General features: G+C 34.4%; 1 protein-coding gene across 1 annotated transcript in view; it reads right to left on the bottom strand.

The window, feature by feature from the left end:
- The window catches only part of ARHGAP20 (Rho GTPase activating protein 20), a 158,995-nt gene that overhangs the window by 43,928 nt on the left and 91,997 nt on the right, over positions 1-23,070 (bottom strand). Inside the window, exons 5-8 of the mRNA XM_051986945.1 lie at positions 19,421-19,462; positions 18,400-18,484; positions 11,223-11,300; positions 1,495-1,561 (exon numbers count right to left, since the gene is read on the bottom strand). Of these exons, the coding sequence (XP_051842905.1) occupies positions 1,495-1,561; positions 11,223-11,300; positions 18,400-18,484; positions 19,421-19,462 (272 nt within the window). The remainder of the gene's footprint in view (positions 1-1,494; positions 1,562-11,222; positions 11,301-18,399; positions 18,485-19,420; positions 19,463-23,070) is intronic.

Below are 23,070 nucleotides of genomic sequence, written 5' to 3' on the forward strand. Positions count from 1 at the left end.
CTATTTAATTGTACTTCTCTTCTAATTCCCCAATCCTAAAGATCTTTAAACATTGATGATTCTTTAATGTAGCTTTTCAAGAAAGATTTGTCAAGTGAGACAGACATTTATTCTTTTTCACATGACACAGAAATTACAGACTTTCTAAGTCAATGTGAATGTGTGTACACATGTCTGTCCTACAGAGAAAGGATCTCCTGCCAATTGCAAATGCTCCAGGGATTGGGATGCCTGGAAATAACATGTTTTGAGATCACTGATGAGAGAATTGCTGAAAAAAGTCTCTAAATTGGACACAGGGAATTATGTCTGGCTCTGAAGCCCTTCTGAATTTCAGTCAACTTTAAGGTGAATAGCCCAGTGGCAATCACTGCCTTGGAGATTATCTAGGAGATTTTGATTTCCTGGTCCAAACCTCCTGCTTTATCTGTTGCTCATTAAAGGGAATAACAGACCCAACAATCTAATGATTTTTGTTATGACCACTGGGGAATTAGCACTAAGAAATGCAGGCAAAGAGATGATTTAACACTGTAGTTTGGAGAGCAGAAGAACATTGTGAAGAGTCTAAAGGTAAGATGTTTATTAATTATTTTTAGATGAACTGTTTGTTATGCCTAGATAATGAGTTGTTCTCTCAAGGTAGAGTCAGGCTGGAGATAGAGGCAAAATTCAAGAGTTATGCTTTAAATAATAAGCATGTGGGTCAAAAAGAAAACAAAATAATTAGATGGTGAGATATTCTGAGAAAATCATAGATCTCTGAAGATATTTCATCCAAATTTCAGTAGTCATTTAATCTCTTATTTGAGAATAGCAAATGACAGGGAAACTATCACCTCTAAAAATATCCTATTATATGCCTGTACACCTCTAAATACTAAAATGTTTTTCCTTAAACTGAAACAAAACATACTTCTCAGAAACTTCTGACTTTCAATGCTTCTACTTTCTCCCATGTGAGGTCAAAGAAAACAAATTTAACGTGACTTCCACATGGTATACTTCATATACATCAAGACAGTATTCATAACCTGTGCCATCCCCATCCCTCCACCTTCTTGAAATATTTCTAGTTCTTCTTCATCTGCCACATATGGCTTATTCTCCAGTCCTTATTCACTACCCCCTTACCATACTTGGGTGATTTTCTTGGGCCCACTGCATATTGTCAAGAAACTGTATTCTAGATATGGTCTGACAAGTACCAAGTACAATGGAAATCTAAAGATCCAAGAAACAAGAAAACTAGTAGATAAATAAAGATGTGGTTTTTGGTTTCCCCTCAGCCTTTTTGTTATTATTATTTACATTTCTCTTGATACTATAAAAATCTGAAATTCTGAAAAGTAAATATTTAATTTAGTTTAAGAAGCATTTAACAAAGGAGAGAAGGACCAAAGCTAACAAGATCAATAGCACTAAGTGTACCTATATTTAAAATAACTTTAAAAAACCTCCTCTCTGCTTATTTATATCTTCCCAGAAACTTACCAATGAGTGGATATGGAGCTTCTTCTCTCCCAGAATTTACCCACAGTTGGTAGTCTTTTGCAAAACCCTGTGAAATGAAACAGAGACACCTCTCAAGAATTAAAAACCGTTTTCTTTTTGGGTTTATGCTAGAGATTTTCAATTTTGTGATTGCCAGATAGAGCCTTTTACTATCTGTTTTGGGATATGGCATGCCATAACTGGTAGTAGTCTGAGATAGTAGGACTGAGTGTCACGTATTCAGAGGTCCTCTCCCTTTTCTTTCTTGTTCCAAATTTTTCTCCCTTCTCCCCTCCCCAAGATAGCAAGCAGTCTTATATAGCTTAAACATGTAAAATTCTTTCCATATTTATTTCCATTATTTATCATGCTGTGCTAGAAAAATGAGATCAAAACTCCGCATTTCTTTAAAAGTCTGGAGAAATATCAAACAACAAATGGCATTACATATCTTAAGAGAATCAATCTCATACTTGTGATACAATCCACAGACTGTGATATCTCCCTCACTATTTCTTAAGAGTTTAGCGAACTCTCTTTCCGTTCTATTTTTTTCCCCTTAAACTTTTTTTTATTGCTTTTTTCTTTTATATAACAGTTACTTCCCTTTACCCTCCTCCTCTGCCCACATTGAACTGTTCCTGGTAATAAAGCAACAAAAGAGACATTTAAGCAAAGCCAATGAACCTAATGACTGCATTTGCTAGCATGTACCACATTCTTTTTTTTGTTCGTTTGTTTTTGTTTGTTTATTTATTTGTTTGTTTATTTATTTATTTTCCCTCTTCCTAACTTTCTGATTATGAAGTAGGGTACCACCAGCCTCTTAGGTATGCAGGTACTACTTCCTATACTAGGCTATTCCTAGTCACCCCAAATATTAGTTTTCTCCGTCCTCAAATTATTTTGTCTATATATTGGATATATCTATGTGTGTGTACTTGTTTTTTCCCAGTAGAATATAAACTTCCTGAGGGCAAACTGATCTTGACTTTCTCTAGCATTTCACTTGGCACAGAATTTGGTATAATACATGTTTACTGAATTGGAAAATAGGCTCCCATATCACAAATTTTCAACAAAATGCTTCCCTCACAACAGAGCTTTGAAGTAGGTATAAGGGGAAGATTTTAAGTCTCATTGCCCTAAACTCACACCCTCTTTACTAGTTGTCAAGTTTTATTCTTTCCACCTTTATAACATCTCTGCAAAGCCCCCTTGTCTCCTCTGATCCTGCCCCGACCCTGGTGCAGGTGCTTATTACTTGGATCTGGCAATGGATGCTGGTCCTTTCCTTGCCTCAGGATATACCACATTCTACATCCATAATCTCCCACCTCTGTAGGTGTGGTTCACTGCTTGCTTTCAAACACTGCTCAGTGTAATTCATTAAAATTCCCCTCTCCTTTAATATTCGTATGACATTGTATATATCATAAAACATAGACTTAGAGCTTGGAGAGATCTTGGAGACCATCTAGAGCAACTCCCTCACTTTGCAGATGAGGGAACTGAGTCTTAGGAAGCTTAAATGCTTGTCCAGGGTCACAAAGGCACTAAAGGCAAGATCTGAACTTGGGTCCTCTCACTTTAGAGTCACTTTAAAGTTCTTCTCATCTCAGAATCTCTAGTATCCTTTAAAGTTGGTTCAATTCTACTTCCTACATGAGTGATATCAAGCTTTTCTTGATTGGACACAGATATTTCTTTTCCTGTGTTTTTGTGAATTTCTTATATCTGACATTCCTTACCTTAAGATGCTTTTACTATATTTCTACATTACAATTTGCTCAACTATTCCCCAACTGCTATATATCCTTTATTTCTGATTTTTTTTTTTTTTTTTTTTTTGCCAATACACGAAGTGCTGCTGTATGTATTTTGTTTTAGGTGTGTATATGTGTGTGTTTATCTGTCCCTAAAGTCTCAGTATAATTTTAAGCTGCTTAGACCTTTGGAATATTTAATACATGATGACTTATCTTTCTGTCATTGACTCTGTTGGACTGAATGCCCATTAATAGATCAAAAGGTCTAACTTAATGATCTTTTCTGCATAATTCCAAATTGTTCTCTAGAACACATGGAACAATTTATATTACTACCAAGAGTGTATTCATGTTCCTATCTTCCCTTCCAACGTGTACAGCTTGCAATTTTTATTATTTTTTTGAATTTGTTGGTGTGGGTTAAAGTCTCACAGTGCTATTTATTTGTATCTCTTAGATCATTACTTATTTGGAACACTTTTCCACATTCCTCCTTATTTCCAAGAGAATGATCTCTTGGCCTTTGTTAGGTCCTTAATGATCTCAGAAAATCTTTGATGTGGGCTTTGTATGACCCTACAATAAATATCTATCATACAACTGGGAAAATCACAAGCACCATTCATTTAGCGCCATGATGGACAGGGTGACAGCTTTATAAAGTGCACTAACCCTGCTGCTTTTGGCATCTGGGCAACTTGCTTTGAGGTGATAGTATAGAAAGGATTTGTTTAAGGTTTCAGCTAAGCAATGTCCTGAAGAGAGAAGAAAAAACCAATACCTCAAATCTGGAAGATAGCAATTCCAAACAAAGAAAACAAAGTCATCTGCTAACACAGCCATTTTTGTTAATAGAAAATAATAGGTGCTGAAAATTCTATTTTGGGAAGAGATCACCTTCTCTGGTCTATCTTTTGCAGGATCATATTAAATTATTCTTTCAGATGGAACTGCTAGAAACAGATCAGTCTTTGGCAAGATGATTTATATTTGTTCTTTTTTTTTTTTTTTTGCACTTCTCATGGAAAATCATAACCTTATTCTTATACATTTCATCATGATAATTCACATAGAACTTTAAGGTTGGCAAAGTACCTTACATGTATTATCCGGATTCTCACAATGATCTAGTGAAGTGTGTTATCATGTCCATTTTATAGATGAGGAACCTGAAGCTTAGAAGTAACTTGTCTAGGGCCACATAGCTTTTTAGGTATCTAACATAGGATTTGAACTCAGGATATCATGAATCGAAGTGCAGAATTCTATTCCCTAGGCATCTTTCAGAATGTTAATTTATTTTACATAAAAGAATAACATCTGTCTTCTTATTAACATTTCAAAAACATGCTTCATGCATTCCAGTAGCAAAATTTGAGTTTTAATTTATTGCAAATAGAAAGATAAGTTCCTAATAAAGTCCTGTCATTTTATTTAGTGTCAGAAAAAAGCAGAACTATAATTCTTGGAAATTGTATTGTGAGCAAACAGCCTCCATTCTTGATTAAATTAAGTATTTTGAGATTCTTTTCATATAAAGAAATTAATCGCTTTGGCCAAAGAAAAAGAACAAGTGGGAAAATTCATCAGATTGTTGAAAGTTATCATCATAAATCCATTTTTTCCTACAAATCAATCAGCAATCACAACCAGCCTCTTCCAAGATTTAAAGCCTTATTTTTTTTATCTCATAACAATTAAAGAGATCTTTGCTTATACAAATAAATGCATGAGAAAAGATATATGAAACAAGATTAGGAGAGACATGTTTCATCCAATAAGTGTGTTATACAGAATTTCTAAATGAGTAAAAAAGTGAATTACACTTTAAATACATTAGGACAGCTCATTCCTTCAAGCAAGCTATGATGAATCAATCACTGAAAGCAAGTGCTAGAAGGGACCCCAGAATAGTCTCCCCTTCTGCCCCTCTTCTGTTACAGATGAGGAAAGTGCATGGACTAACTCACTCTATGTCACCCAATTTGTAGCATTTCAGAGTGTAACCTAGAACCTTCTAATGCATGGTTCTGTGTTTATTTTCTTACAATGTGACCTTTTCATTAATGATTTTCTAAATCTACTCCAACTTTGGTGAAATGAGTCTCAATTCCTCCCCTCTCTCACTAAGCAAACTGCTGTCAATCTGGACCCTAAATTATTAGTTATAACTAAACTCTCAGAAAAAATGAGGATGGTTACAAAAATATGGCTTGTATAAAAAAGCAATATAATATAAAGGAATGAACACTTGAATTAGGAGCCAGAAGATTGGGGTTCAAATTTTGGCTGTACCACTTATTAGCAAGGATTATGAGTACGTTATTTAGCCTTTCTAAGCTTCTCATATGATAAAATGCGGTTGAAATATTTGCACCACCTATCTCACAGGGTACCATGAGATTCAAATGGTAACATATGAAAAACACTTTCTAAGAGTAAAGCATTTCAGAAATGTTAGTTTATTATTAGTCACTTCAATGTCTCAGTAAATAGCTCATAATGGCGAAACTGAAGTACTTCTTTAAGTCTCAATGCAGTAGTCAAAGGATCTTACATTTATAGCTGGAAAGGACCAGAGGTCATCTTGTCAAACCCTATTTTCTAGATCAGGAAATAGGTCCAGAGAGCCAAAGTGCTTTGCCTAATCTAATATGTGGCAGTGTGGGATCTGAACCCTACACCAGGGACTCCAAATTCCACTGCATTATGTTGTATTTCATCCCTTTCTATTAAATAAAATATCTACTTTTGTGCTGTTTATATATTAAAGAGACAAGAGGAAGAAAGAAGGGTTAGAATCTGCTCTAACAAAGCTTTTTGTGACATTTAACTCGCCCTTTCTTTAGCACTTAATATCTTGCATCTCTACCAGAAATATTTCTAAAATATTTTTTTCCAAAACAAAAATTGTTGAGGAGCTAGAAACAGGAAAGGATATAGGGTGGATATGGTTGTGACATAGATGTTATCTTCTATTTAAATCAAAGCTTAAAGCAGTGTTTTGTATTTAATAAGTTGTCTTGTCTATACTAGATGTTTAATAAATTCTCTGTATGTACTAAGTGCTTAATAAGCTTTCTTGAATATACTAGATGCTTAAGTGTTTGTTGAATTTAAAAGAACTCTATCTCATATTTAGGAGCTAGGCACTAGACAGGTTTTCTAGGAAAATGCCACAATAATCAAAACCTTTGGAGGTTTTCAAAATTCTTTCCACAAACGGCTCCATTTCTTTTTAATGTAATAACATTACAATCATACACTTTATCAACTTTGGAGTCACTTTCCCTTTCCCTTTATTTGGCAGTCATTTGCCATATGTTATTGATTCTCCCTCTACAACAACTTTCAAAACTATCAATTATGTGCTACTTTGGGGATTTTCTTGGCAAAGATATGAGAATGGCTTGCTATTTCCTTCTCCAACTCATTTTACAGATGAGGAAACAGAGTAAATTGTCTAGGATCATACTGCTAGTAAATGTGTGAGGCTAGATTTGTACTCAGGAAGATGAGTCTTAATTGCAGGCTGGGCACTCTATCCCCTATGCCACCTTACTATCCTAGGCTCCTACTAACCTTTCCAGTTACAGTTCTTATTATTTATCTTCATGTATCCTCTAATCCAGATAACTGATCTGCCAGCTATTTACTACAAATGACAATTCCATCACTATCTCCTGAGCTTCCTTTAAAGCACAGACTCAGGGATGACTTCCTTTCACAAGGATTTTCCTAATATTCTTAGTCATTAATATTTCCTCTTTGAAATTACTTTGTGTTTACTTCCTCATGTACAAGTTACTTCATCCTAGAAGAATGCAAGCTCCATGAGGGCAGGGAATTTTTTCCTTCTATCCATAGAGCCTAGCACATAGCAAGTGCAGAGTAAATGTCTGCTTAAATTGAATCATTTGCATTTTACCTATAATTGAAGTGAAGTGTGCTTGTGAGATTCCCAAGGGAATCTATATAAAAGGAAAAAGACATAAAAGGTTTAAAATGGAGCACTCAGGGATGCTTCCAATGTCTGAGTGAAAGGAATGAAGAATCAGCAACATAGAAAGACAAACAGCCAGATAGATAAGACCTGAACACAGTATTGATGAAACAAAGAACAAAAATTCAAGGAGGAATGATTATGGTTCATTTAGCAGAAAGCTCAAGAGAAAAGATTGAGCCAAGAGATCATCATCCTGGATGTGAAAAATAAATCATGAACAACATACGCACATGCACGTGCAAGCACATGCACATACATACACACACTTCAATGAATCTATGACCTTATTAAAATAGGTATGACCCTTCCTTGTGCAGCTCAAGACCCATCAGTGCTTTTTTATCTTGTATGATTCTTCTCTGTATTATCTCCTTTTAAATTCTTTATAAAGAATCTATCCATAATGCTTTTCTCTGGTTCTTTTAATATTTCCAATAAGTTTTGGCTATGAGTACAACACTCAGGCTATTCTTCTATTTATCTTCATTCTTGCTTTACTGGTTTACCTCATGTATTTAATGGTGCCTTTTATATCATTTCCTTCATGTCAGCCATCATTAATAATCAACTACAGTTCACATGCACTTTTCATGTACTTTGTTCACATCCTATACTGATTCTAATGAGATATAGTCACTCCATGATTTATAGCCAGATTGAAAGAATAGAGATTTAAAAATAGGGCCTTTTGAGACAGCTATATGTTACAGTACGTAGAGCTCCAGCCCTAGAGTTAAGAGGACTTCAAATGTGTCCTCGGATATTTAACACATACTAGCTGTGTGACTTTGGGCAAGTCATTTAATCCCAAATGCCTCATTCCCCCACAACTGTCAAATAGGGGCTTTTATATTAAAGGAAGGATCTCTGAAAACACTTCTCAATTTTCTAATGTGATATGATCTAATCTTCTCTACCTTTCAGTTCTAGGTTCAGCTCATTATCCATCTTTGTGGAATCTTTTCAAGATCTTTCTTTTTGTTTCTTTTCTTTCTTTCTTTCTTTTTTTCTCTCTCTTGATATCTATACCTATATATTCATCTCTCTCTTTGTCTATATATATCTACATGCATATTTATATGTATATCTATATATGTATAACTATATGTATATTTATCTCTATCTACATAGATAGACATAGACATATATAGACAGATATATATGATCTTATAGGCAATCTATTCCATGGCTCTGCTGTTCTTCAATCCTTTTCAGTCATGTTTGACTTTTTGTGACCCCATTTGGAGCTTTCTTGGCAATGATACTGGAATAGTTTGCCATTTCTTTCTCAAGTTCACTTTATAGCTGAAGAAACTGAGACAAGCAGGGTTGAATGACTTGCTTAAGGTCACATAATAAAGTGTCTGGGGCCAGATTTGAACAAAGGACGGTGAATCTTCATGTTCTAAGCCTCTCTATCCATTGTGCCATCTAGCTGCCCCACATTTTTACAAATAAGGACATTGAGGTCCAAAGGTTATGTTACTTGTTAACAGTCACACAGATGGTAAGTAATAGAAGTAAAACCTGAACCCAAGACTTCTGGTTCATAAAGTCTACTGTTCTTTACGTATTTGTTTAAAAAAAAATAAAAATAAAATCAAGGTAGCTTTTATATACTAGAACTCAAATCCTCCTGAACTTTTACTCTTTGTGTATGTGTTAGCATATCTGGGGTCTCATAGCTAATCAGTGCTGAGTGTTTTCCTAGAGAATATTTGAAGTTGACCAATATCTCTGCAAAATAAGAGGGAACCTAATATGTGACCTAAAATACAAAGAATCCATCTCCCCAAGCCTCTTTTAGTGATCTCAGGTTAATAGAATACCAGATCAAATGCCTCCCCCCATAGCCTATCAAGGATTTCTACATTTAAATGCCTCCCTACAAGAAGCCTTTTATTATGCTGTCATGGCTATGAATGTCTTTAAACAATTCAGAAGATGTCCAAGATATCTAAGAAGGGATGTTACAGAGAATAACAATTTATGGATATTCCTAAGGGGTAAGGAAGAAGTTTGTTTTCCTTGTAGATTTTGCAGAAATATTTGGTAGCATTAAACTTGAAGTGGTAGTAATCAGAGTAGTCATCTGTTGTCACTTTGTGAATAGCTGGGCTAAATAACCATCCCTGGAGGAGCTCCTGCTCCTGAGATATGTTCTGTTTTTTTGTTTGGTTCAATATCTGTGTACGTTGCTAAAAACCAGTGCAGTCTTTATAAAAAGCAGTGCAATGCTTAAAACCATTAAGTCCCACTTAATGTTGGAGTCGGGTCTCACAACGACTCTTGTGATCAGACAGTCGCTAAGTAATGGTTCAGGAGGCAGAGCACTGGGTGGGACAAGGCTGACTCCACGAAAGGCTTAAGTCTATCAACCATTGGAATAGCAAATGTTTTACAGTGTTTCTCAGAGTTCAGGCAGAAGTAAATATGGCAAGGCTGGGCTGTCTCTACACCACTGACAAGTTTGGCTGTGCTCAGCAGTGTGTCCAAATGTCAATTTTGGAAGAGACTGGCTTCTGAGATAGCAGTCAAATACATGGACTCTTTTCTAAAACTCCTTTTATAGAACTTCCTTACATTTTTTCGTGTTTATGCCTTTTTTTTTCTTTGCTGCATCAGTTTATCTATGCTACAGAGGCAGCTGGATGGGATAGTGGATAGTGTTAGGGTTTAAGAAAGAAAGATCTGAATTCAAATCCAACATTGGATACTGACTAGCTGTGGAATCCTGGCTAAGTAACTTAACCTATATCTGCCCTGCTTTCCTTAATTGTGAAATGGATATAATTCTACGGGTGGTTGTTGTGAGGATCAAATGAGGTAATATTTATAAAGCCCAGTGCCTGACACATATTAGATGCTACATAAATGCTTATTCTATTCCCCTTCCTCAACTTCCAAATGGTCATTCTAAATAGTTAGGAAATAGGCCTGCCTTGGGGAAGGACTGAGCCTTCCAGAAAAACATCTGGAATTATGAAAGTCAGGAGAAAGCTCCTCGTTTTCGTGGAACTGGAAAAAGCACAATCCTCTAAGGAAGGGGTCTCTGGGAGGAAATAAAGAAATCTGGAGGGAAGTGCTGTCTTGATTGAGCTCCCACTGAAGAACCAGATGGCAGTAGGCCAGAAAGACATGTGTGGGGTGCATTGTAAGAGGAAGAGCAGCCTGCCCACAGTGCTTGAGATGGTACATTTTTCATACTTCCCTGGACATAAAGTCACAAAACACCTGACCTAACAAACCCAAGACATACTTTAAAATGTCAGGATGCAAAGATTAATTTATTAGACATAGATTGTTCCAACATGAGGCAAAAATAAATTCTACTGGTATGAGCATGTAGACAATAAAATGTTTATTGGCTAGAGTAAAGAATGTAGAAATCTGAATTCTATTTGAAACTGACCTCTTAATTTACTATTTCATTTAAATTTCTCAATCTGGAAAACAGGGATGAAATCAAGATTCATGGGACCTAAGATTATACTAGAATAACATTGAGTCTCTCAGATTAGACAATGTTATATTACAAAATTGGAAATACATAGAACAAAGAAGTCATTTTTATTAGCAAGCTCTAATTTTAATTCAGTTGTATTAGATTACAATTTATATTTAAGTATTCATCAGAATCCCCTCATGTGATTTTAGACAAATCAATTATCTGCTTAATTTCTTCATCTCTAAACTGAGGATGGTTTGTGGGTAAGATGACATCTGATCTCTGATAATTTTAAGTTTATGATTTTTGTAAAGTTAATATTGGTGATTAAATCAACATTCAAGTTATAGAGCAATTATGATGTTTTAGTTTTCACCCTTTTCTGGTTTAAAAGCATGTAATAAACTGCTTAATAATGAGGTAAATTTCTCTGAGAAGATTTAGAGATCCTATGGAGATAGGCATAAAAATGACACTTAAGCACAAGAAAACTTAAGTAACTTACATTTATCCCTAGCATTGGCAGGGCCATGGTGATGACTTTATTCACTGTATCGGAATTCGTGATTGTTATTGTTTTGGACTGCAGAAGAAAGAGAAATAACAAAAAAGATCATGAGGATGAAGAATTTTAAAGAAGATAAACCAATTACAGTCAACACTGTTTTTTTAAGGGCAAAACTTGTTTTCAAAGGCATTGATATCATATATATCATTATATATATTGACATTATCAGAGAATATGACAAAATTCTTTGACATCATTTTTCATCCAGTCTTACTCCCTTATGTGACGGCCTGTAGCCTAACTATGGTAAAGTAGGTAGTTTTGTCATCTAGTGTATAAGTGTCAAAAACCATCAAATAACCAACAACATTAAAATGTGACTGGGAAATATTTAACAAAATTTTAAAAACTATAATAAAACACAGGCAAAATTAATATATATTTTTCTAAATTAATATACAGCCAGCAAGGATGCTTACATGTAGTTTAATGGTCCCCATTTCTATTTGAGCTTGACACTACTCACAGAGGTCAAAATCTCCCTCAAAACAGAGAGGGTATGAATCATCAACAGAGGAATTTGAGAAAGAAATTGTGGCTGTTTCCATAAAGTGGTCACATAAAGAAGAAATTTAGGCAGCAAGGAAGAGCTCAGGGAGTTGTGATAAGGAAAGTAAAAGTTATCTCTTCTCATTTTCCTGTTGAGTGAGTTGTGTTTTCATGGCACAGCTGTATTGTTTTCTTTCAGGTAATAGGAATCTCTGGAAAGAGCCTAGCCACACTCAAATTTTAGTATGAATGCACACATTTCAAATTCCAGCATAAAATCCTTAAAAAAAAAACAAAAACAAAACAGACAAACAAAAAACAAACAAACAAACAAACAAAACAAACCCAGGGTCAGGTGCAGTAGATAGAATACCAGCCCTGAAGTCAGGAGGACCTGAGTTCAAATTCGACTTCAGACACTTAACACTTCCTAGCTGTGTGATCCTGGGCAAGTCACTTAACCCCAATTGCCTCACCAAACAAACAAACAAAAAAAAAAAACAAACAATAATCCTGCCCTTTTCAAATAATCACATCATCCACTGGTAGGTACAATAATTGAGAACTGGCAATAAAAGACTTGTTTTGTTTCTAGAGCAATACCAAGCTTGTTCACATTCCAAACTGAGAGAAGTAAAGAAAATCCAATACCAACAGACTTGGTTTAGAAAGCAAAGGAGATATCAGACTTAGGATAACCTGAGGAAAGGGAATTATTTCTTTACTTCAATTCAGCATAACACTGCCAAAAAATATGGGAAAAAAATTATACACAAAAAGGATTATACAAGATGTAACATATGGATAAAGTTCTCTGGATTCCAGAAGGCATTATTAAAGTAGAATGGTATTTATTGTGAGAGGCAGCATGAGACAGGATGGAAATGCCATTCTTCAAGTCAAGGAAAGTGGTGTTTTTAACATCTGGTGTTAGGTGTGACACTAGGTAAGTAAGTTCTGAGTGCCCCAAGCCAGTCATCAATCTATACCAGTGAAGGAAACTTACTGAATTCTCTACAATGATGAAATCACAAGCCTAAAGCATTCCATCCCAGATTATGGTACTATTTCTGTTGTGTCATTTCAGCTATGTATGACTCTTTATGACTTCATTTGGGGTTTTTTTGACAAAGATACTGAAGTGGTCCATTTCCTCCTCCACCTCATTTTACAGATGAGAAATTAAGGCAAAGAGAGTTAAGCAACTTATTTAGGGACACATAGTAAGTGTCTAAGGCCATATCTGAACTCAGGAAGATGAGTCTGTCTGACTCCAGGTCTAGCATTTTAACCATATACCACTTAACTGCTCTTGGTACCGAGAAATAGCATTGATCCTAAAAGTAAGAAAGATTTGAGTTGAAATCTGGCCTCAGACACTTATTAGATGGATGCTTCAGTTTCCTCATCTGGAAAATGGGGATAATAAGATCATTTAATTCCTAGAGTTGTTATAAGGATGAAATAATATATGTTTTGTAAATTTTGAAGTGTTATATAAATATTATTGTTATAATTATGTTGTGGATTTGCTACAATATACTACTTGACCAAATCAGTTTCTAGCAGTCTTTTATTCCCCATGTAAGACAAAGTTTAAATAATATAATATCTTTTATATGTAAATTTTAATCTGATCTTAGTATATGGTATGAAATGTTGGTCTGTACATATTTTCTGCCATACTATTTTCCAGTTTTCCCAGTAGTTTTTGTCAAATAATGAATATTTTTTCAAAAACTTGAATCTTTGGGTTTATCATATATTAGAGTATTATAATCATTTACTACAATTTAACTGTACCTAATCTATCTGATTCACTGATTCACCACTCTACTATTTAACCAGTATCAGATTGTTTTGGTAATTATATACTTCATAATAATTTCAGATCTGATATAACTAGATCACCTTCTTTCCCATTATTTTCATTGATTCTCTGGATAATTTTGAGCTTTCTTTCTTCCAGATGAATTTGTTTTTCTAGCTCTACAAATAGCTCTTTCTAACTCTTTCTCTCCTCATAAGTATTTTACTTCTGATCACTACTTTCTCCAATCGATCCTCTCTTTTATCAGTTCTCCCTTTCCCTTCTATGATCCTCATCCCTTTTTATTTCCTAATAGGACAACATAGATTTCTGTATCCAACTGAATATGTATTTTATTCCCTTTGAGTCAATTTTGATGAGAGTTAAGATTTAAGTTTTGCCTGACATCCCTCCCCACAATCTTCCAGTCATGGGCCAGAACTCTGAACTTGAAACAAAGGATTCTTACAAGGTACTAAGTCAGTGGAATTGATAGAAACAATAGTTATCTAATTTAACATGGTTCAGTATGATTGATTTAATCCTATCAGGAGATGTTATGGGCCAGAACTTGAAACAAGGTGCTAAGTGGAAATGAGGAGACAGTGATTAAATCTAGTTTAGCATTGATTTAATCCTACAACAAATAATGGTTTCCTAGTGATATAATGATTGATTTGTACTCAGTGTGGAGCATATAATCTAGGAGCTCTCAGGGCAAAAGAGACAAGAGCACTAAAAGCTCTCGGAGGCTAAGACAGATTCATTCCATCTACCACCTGTATAGTGGTTGCAGGCTGAAACACAAACCTTTGGAGTTGGGGAGATTCAGAAGCAGAGAAAGCATGTGGGAGCTCAAGCTCTTGGAAGCAAGGAGATAAGCCTCTAAGAAAACTAGCGGAGCCCCAAATGAAGGAGATAGGACTTTGAAGAAGACAATAAAAGATTTGGACTTTAATCCCTGGCTGCACTTTTGGTGATTACTGAACTGAAATGAAGGCTGCCTCCAGAGACCCCAAGAAAAGCTCAACAGAGAACATTACATTTTAGAAAAAATATTACATCTTCCTTTCCATTATAATACCTTTTATGTGAGATAATTTACCCCACTTTCAGGAAATTTTCTTTTTTACCTCTTTATTTTTCTGGGGAGGGGGGAGATAGCATTCCCCTTTATGTCACCTTATATCTACACCTTCTGTTTACATATACTCCATAATAAAATTCTTAAGAGTAACAAACATTATCTGTATAAATATTAAAAGTTTAACCTTATTTAATCTTTCTTGTTTGTTTTGTTTTTAAACATTTTGTATTTTTTCCTGACTTTTATACTTAGTGGTTAATTTTCAAAATTTAATTCTGGTCTTTTAACTTGGAGTGCTTTAAAGTCCTCTGTTTCAATAAATGCCCATTCCTTCCTTGCTCCTGAATGATTATAATCAGAGTTTCTGGGTAGGTTATTCTTGATTGTAATCCCAGGTCTTTGCCTGCTAGCATATCATATTCCAAGTCCTTTGGTTCTTTTCTGTGGAAGCTGCTAAATCCTGTGTAATCTTGACTATAGCTCCAAAATATTTGAATTGTTTCTTTTTGGTTGCTTGCAGTGCTTTCTCTTTGGTCTGTGAGCTCTATAAGTTGTCTATGACGCTCTTAGGAGTCTTTGTTTTAAGATCTTTTTCAGGCAGTGATTATTTCAATTTCTATTTTGCCTCTGATTCTAATATATCAATACGGTTTTCTTTGATATTTTATTGAAGTATGTTGTCCAGGCTTTTTTTTTTTTTTTCTTTTCTTTTCTTTTTTTTTCTCATGGTTTTCAGGTAGTCAAATAATTCTTACCTCCTGGATCAATTTTCTATGTTGGTTGTTTTTCCAAAAATTTCCAAAAATTTCACATTTTCTTGTATTTTTTTTTAAGTTTTGATTTTGTTTGATCATATTTTGTTGTCTCATAGAGTCATTAGTTTTCACTTGCTCAATTTAAATTTTCAGGGAATTATTTTCTTCAGTGTGCTTTTTTTTTTAAACATTTAAACTGCTTTTCCCCCGTTGATTTAGTGTTTTATTTTTCCTCAGTTATATGCAAAAACTATTTTTAACATTTTGTTTTTAACTTTGAGTTCCAGATTCTCTCTCCTCCTCCCTTTCCATGTCTTGTCATTGCAAGCAATTCAATACAGGTTATATGTGTGTAGTCATGCAAAACATTTCCATAATCGTCATGTTGTGAAAGAAACAGACAAAAAGTTAAAAAAAACCTTCAGAAAAATGAAGTAAAAAAAAAAAAGTATGCTTCAATCTGCATTCAGATACCATTGGTTCTTTCTCTGAGTATGGATGACATTTTTTATTATAATTCTTGTCTTATACCACTGTATTGCTAACAAGAGTTAAGTCATACATAGGTCATCCTCTTACAAAATTGCTGTTATGTTGTACATACACATTTCACTTTGCATCAGCAAGAAAGTCCAGGTTTTTTGAGGTCCTTATTTCTTATAGCACAGGAGTATTCCATTAAAATCACATATAGCAATTTATTCAGCCATTCCACAATTGATGGATATCCCCTCAATTTCCAGTTCTTTGCCTCCAGAAAAGAATGGCTATAAATGTTTTTTATACATATAGATTTTTTTTCATTTCTGCTTTTTATGTCTTTTGGAATATAGACCTAATAATGATCAAAAGGTATGCATACTTTTGGGTATGGCCAGCTCTTCTATTAAAGAGTATTTTCCTTAGTAAATTTTTGTACCTCTTTTCTGGGCCATTGATTTTTTTCATAATTCTTTTGCATTATTCTCATTCCCATTTCTACCAATTCTTCCACTTTTAAAATTCCTTTTTAAGACCTTCTAGGAATTCTTTTTGAGCCCAAGACCAAATTACATTTTTCTTTAAGACTTCACATATAGCCATTTTGACACTATAGTCTTCTTCTAAGTTTATGCCTTGATCATTTCTGTCACCATAGTAACTTAACTATAGTTAATTCTTTTTTGTTCTTTGCTCATTTGTTTTCTGTCTTTTTGTGACTTGGTGTTTTGATGTGAGAAAAAGACTCTGCATTGTTCCAAGCTTTTTGTCCTAGGGCTTAGGATCTTACTGCTTGCTTTCCCTGAAAAATGGGAATGAGAATAATATAGGTATGGTTTTAGCGGCTGGCCTGCCTCAGGGGTACATCCCTGCTGCTGCATTGCTATGGAAAAGGGGTCTCTCTGCTGGCAAGCCCCAGGGGTGGGATCTCACTGCTGGCCAGGCTTTGGGGCTTCAGTACTGTTTAGCAATGAGGTCAAGGTCTAGCTGGTGACTTGTGCTAGGGGAACTGGGTAGGGGAATTGCTGAGTCACACAGGCTGCTCACTAGCCTATGGGTTGCTGGTTTATAGGAGAAGAGGTTTCATTGTAGGAGGATTGTCCCAAGCTTAGAATCTTGCTTCAGGCCCCATGCTGTGAAGCTGGCTACTACTGTTTCTTTTGGACCTCATTCTCCTCCTACCCCACTGAGACTGAGCTTTCCTGCTATGCTGGCAAGCTGATCCTTGATGAATTCTGAGGCAGTTTTCTAGTTGTTTGGAGAGGAATTTGGGAGAGCTTTAGAGGGTTCCTGTGTCACTCTACTATCTTAGCACTGGATAACTCTATCCACAGGAAAGTAACCTGGCCTGCATTTTTACTTTCCTTGTCTTCTCTATTTTCTTGTGCAACATAAGACTTTAGTTGGCACCAATATTTCCCACAGTAAGAAGCTGAAGATGTGTGCATACACACAAACACACACTTTTTAAAAAAAAGAACCAAGTGATCTTCCACAAAAACCTTTAAAGTAACCAATTTTCACTGCAATTAAGGCAAAGAAGGAAAACAAAAGGAACAAATCATAGAAAAATCACTGACTTCTCATACAATAAAAAAAAAATTAAGCTTTTATTTCAAGCAGTAACATCTGGCACTCAGGAATAGGTCAAAACATTTGCGAAAGTTTTGCTTTTGGCTAGAACATAACTATTTTGCACTACACATTTTTTCCCATAAAAATAGTGCGATTCCCAGTGATCTATGGCTGCTATAATATTTGAGAAACCATAGTATCATTTTTAAAAATTCAGAAAATGAAGGTTTTTTTTTTTTAATCTTAGACTACCAGTAACATCTTTGCTACTGCACCACAATTCTAGGACACTGAGTTACACACAATAATGGAAACTTAAAACTTTCCTAATTTGGCCACTGTAAGACAAAAGTATTCTTTTGCAGGGGAGGGCAAGGAAAGAAGATGAAAATATACTGTTCTCTTATAAAAATCAACCTTGTATTCCACTCATGTGCCTGGGGTGGGGGAAAATTGGGGTAGAGAGAGATTTTCAGTTTTCAACTCCACAGAATGAAGGCTGATCTTTTTCAAACTGAAGTGTCCCCTTTTTAAGAAATGACAATTCAGAAAATGGAGACTGTTTATTATTAATAGGAAATACCTCTTTGGGGAAATGATTTTCTTTAGTCAAGGCAGCAGCATGACCCTGCAGCTGCTTCTGAAAGGCCAGTGAAGCATTTAGGTCAGAGGGAGGAAGAAAGGAGGAGAGAGACACATGACAAGTATTTCCTTGGATATTCTGAAATATACTCACTAACATAATTAACATTACTACTCTGTACTCCCCAAAATTTGCATTTTACATACAAAAAGAGGTTTCTACCCACATAGCATAATTTCTGAATGTCTTCCTCCTTCCTCTCCTAACCCCAAGTGTTTCCATTTTTTCATACTCCACGATTGGAATTAAATTTGTTGACTTAGAAAAACACTTACATAAGCACAATTCCCAATGTCCTTTGCAAAGATTTTAAGAGGAATGCTCTTTGGATGGTCCTTCTCCTTCTCTTCATCAATATATCTAATCAAATGAAAATACAAATATATACACCGATAAATCAGATAGATTTGGATAATGACTTTTTAAATTAGACTATTTAATTTTCAACATTTGTAGAAACACTAAAGTTACTAAGAAACCAAATCAATCATAAGACAAAAGAGCACACAGGAAATCTGGGTCTAGGAAAAAGAAACAAATGAGCATCATTTGTCAAGAGAAGACACGGTTGTGATCAAGTGAGACCTCTAGTCCTGAAGTTTGAAAAATATATCTTGGGAAATCAGTTCTGATTTATGGTCTCTGATCCCCATAATCCTATACTTCTGCAATATTCTCTATTCTCTCTTGGATCCAATACAATATTGTCAAGTTAGAAGGAATGTCATAATTTACATTTTTGTCTTCTATAAATCTCCAGAAGATCAATTCTTAGAAATCACTTTTTGGAAATATAGGCATATCTATGACAACAAATATTTTAAAGTAAGCAGAGGGTAAATTTTTAGACTGTAAGCTCTTTGAGAGGAAGAATAAGGATGATTTAACTTGATTTGGATGGAGAGTCAGTTTTTTATGGGAAGTCATTAAATTTTACTTCCATATAATGATTCTTATTAATGAGAATGGCTAACATTTAAATTTTCTGGTGATCAACAAAAGGAAAGATTTTAATCAACTGTTTCTGTCTAAAAAGTCAACATTCTCCAAGGAAGCTTATGTGTGTGTATATGTATAAACATAAAATGAGACCATAAATTCTATTCTATTACTAGAACATAATGTAGGTAATAGCTTCTTATTTCCACCAAATAGGTGTAATCCAATTCTACCATTTGCACCAAAAAATAAAAAAAGATACTGGTTTGAGGCAATCTTTAGGGAAAATTTTTTATTCTATTATTACCAGTTAAGAAAATGATGTTTCAGATCAAAATGAAGATACTGTTAAAATACCTCTGGAGAAGAGATAGCCACTTGTCCTTTTGTTCTGAAGAACTGTAATCAAAGAAAATGAAAACAAAAGTCAAATGAAATGTTCCTTTTTATGTATCTATGCCACCCCTCTCCCCAATCTACTAGAAAACCAGTAAATTTTGACATACAAGTAAATATAAATAAGCTAGAATCAATACCACTGATTCCAATGTCCAAGAGAGAAACTCTTACTGTGGGACTTCTTAATGGGTGAAATTGCCTTACAAAAATCTTCTAGACTAGGCCCAATAAATTTGATCAATTATTTGAAAAGCCATGATTTTCTCTCTGATATTAATGAAGTTCTTCTGGAGATGGTATGCGATTGCAAGATCTTGTAACACCAAATCAGCCAATCAGATATCCCAAAGGGCAATGAAAAGCTATATGGGGGAAAGCAGGCTGCAACATACGACTAATTTATGGTTAGCAACAAAAGTCATCAAAAATGAAATATATGACTAGAAAAGGAGGTGAGTAAGCCATGTGGTTAAGAGTGAGAATTAACAAATGGACAGCCTGAGTATTGGTTTGATAATCAAGAAATGTTCAGTGACCTATAGTTTTCATGAGCAAGAGTCCTGCATAGTAAGAAAATTCTGACTCCATATACTCTCACAATCTTCTCACTGTGCACATCTGCAGCTAAATTATTCCTACTTAATGATCTCTATTTTAGGGATCCTTATGCTGGGGATATAAGTGAAGATGAAAGAATCTGATAAATGTTCAGCATTTCATGGTTATAGCAATATTTGGTGCTTTCAATCAGTTGTTCATGTTTACAATGGATAATGATCTGTACTGTTAGAATAACCACTTCAAGAAATCCCCTGAAGTGTTATTATGACATATATAGTGATGGACAGTGATCCTGAGTAAACCTTCTTTGGTTAAGGTATTGTCCTAGAGGGAAGAATTAAAATTTAGGGTCTACAAAGCTAATTTTATATTTTATAGCATGTCCCATATGAATACAGTTTAAGTTTTAGGCTCAAAAGTTTACTAAGACTTTTAGGACATTCTGAATAACATAAAATATGAAAATATTCAGGATAACATTCACTTTCTTCTATTGTCTTCTGTACCACATTATTATAGGGAGACCGGCATACAAACATTTAAAATTTGGATGAAAATCTTTGCATAGAAAATTGTAATTGAGAAAAAAAGCCCACCTTTCTTCTTTTGTTGTTTAATTGTACTTATTAGCTGCCTGCAGATCACTCATTTATTTCCTAGAATCTGAGTCCTTATACTCTCACAATCTTCTCATTGTGCACATTTGCAGCAAAATTATTACTGCTTGATAATCTCTATTTTAAACATCCCTATGATGAGGACATAAACGAAGATGAAAGAATCTGATAAATGTTCAGTGTTTCAGGATTATACTAATATTTCATTGGTACTTTCAACCAGTTGTTCATGTTTACAGAGAAATCACTTAGAGGTACTGGAAATTGCTCATTTTTTCCTCTTCCAGGAAAAAGCTTTTAATAAATATTTATAATTTGGTTGTATCAGTGTTGCTTAGCAAGTTTTCTTTTAAATAATCTCCCTGGATTGACTTGTCATAAAGCTTTTTTACTTTCATACATATATTTTTCCTCTTTCATAATTCCTTATAATATTTTGATATATCCACCTTTTTCTTGACAGATTTTTTAGGTTGAAATGATGGAAGAAATGTAGCCTTTAGATCAAATCTTATTATTCATTAGGCAAAGACCTCAATCAAAAAAATAAGTTAGATTCACAAAATGCTTTATTTTTTTAAAAGAAATCCAAAGACTAGTATTCAGTTAAAAATTCTATTTATCCAGCTTTTAAAAATTTTCTTATTATTCATTTAACATTTTCTAATATCCAGTCAATAAATACATGGCTTTTTGGGTCAAGACCAAAGCCTTCAGTAGAATTCTATACCCTTGAAAATAGATGGCTAAATTTCCCAGAAACTCTAGGTGAAAGATCATCCATAGTTTTTCACAATTCATGTGAACATTCTCCTTCACTTTGAATCCAGATCCAGATTCAATTGTCTTGCCAACACTGTATAAAATAATAGGCTTCCTCATTCCCTTTCTCCCAGCGAAAAGAAATAATCACATGGAATTATTAAAGGCACAATACATTTGTGAAGCAATTTTTATACTTTCAGTTTTTTAAAAAATCACTTTCACCTTAAGAGAAATAACATACTTTTTTTTCCTGAATTAATTTTGAGAAATAGTGGATTTTATTGATTTAATTGGTTTCCTAGTTGGAATTTTTGTTAGAAGCCCCTCAGCTTTCAGCAGATCCTACACAGATGGTATTTGAGAGGACATTTCAATTACTCTGGTGGTTTGGCACAGCTATGGGCAAACAGGGTCAAAGTGGTAGTTAAATGTGCAGTAACAGTCAAGGAGAATGCTATTAAAGAGGAGATAAGCTAATTAATAGACTATTCTTTAACAGCTAGTAATTTTTCAAAATCTAAATTCTGAATAGGAAGAGCGCGATTTCTGAAACACTAAAATGGGCTAAGGAGAAATGTAGGAAATATATGTCCTGTTATGCAGAATGTCATTGTTTAAGTCTAATTAGTATCAGAAAAGGCCTTGGAAAATGATTTACTTACAATAGGAACTCACAAAGTTCTACTGGGACTTTAGTTTGAAAAATGATGCCAAAATTATGAAAATCAGGTTTTTTTATATTTAACAAAATATGGGTTATAATTGTGCCTCTTCATTAATTATCAGAATGAATCAAATACTGACTTTTGGGAGGTATAATTTTCCCAATGAAATTTTAGGATAACACTCTTTTACATTACAATCATAAAGAAAGTAATGGTTGCAAATAAATATTCAATTTCTACATCAATTTTCCCCCAAGGCTTCCCTTAATCCTTTGATATTCAGATTATTAAGAGCTTATCATCATCAGCTACTAGAAGCAGATAAATGAAGAAGAGATAGTGTAAAAGGGGAGGGATATTTGAATGAGGATCAATTCTTGCTGGGAGGCCTCAGATAACCAGGACTTCTGGTACTTAATATGACCTTGACCTCAAAGAACAAGGACCAGTCATTAAGAGTTAAAAGGGAGGTAGCTTGCAGTTGAATATATGGAAGAGTTTCTATACAATTAGACCTGTTCAATAATAGAAATGGAGTGCTTTGTGAAATAGTGAGTTCCCAATCAATGAAAGTATTCAGAGTCTAGATGATCACCTGGCAGGATGTTGTAAATGTAATTCCTATCTATTCTCATGTAATTTAAGACTATGTCTTGAGGCATAATTCTTTATCCTTCAACACAACAGTTTTAACTCTGCATACAGATTGGAGATATCCCATCAGACTATGTAATCATGTGGTATCCCACTGCTGTTCTAAGATATAAATGGAATGGTAGGATTTTGTAATTTTAACAGCAACATTAATTGCTTTTAAAAATTTGCATATGCCTTAAGAGTAATATTTGGGTATTATGTTATAATAATATTAATCATGTAAGCGTAACTGTTGTCAGTTGAATCCAACTCTTTGTGACCTCATTTAGGGTTTTCTTGAAGTGGTTTGTAATTTCCTTTTCCAGATCATTTTATAAATGAAGAAAAACAGATTTTAATGACT

Source organism: Antechinus flavipes, chromosome 3 (genome assembly GCF_016432865.1).
Source record: "Antechinus flavipes isolate AdamAnt ecotype Samford, QLD, Australia chromosome 3, AdamAnt_v2, whole genome shotgun sequence".
Classification (NCBI taxonomy): domain Eukaryota; kingdom Metazoa; phylum Chordata; class Mammalia; order Dasyuromorphia; family Dasyuridae; genus Antechinus; species Antechinus flavipes.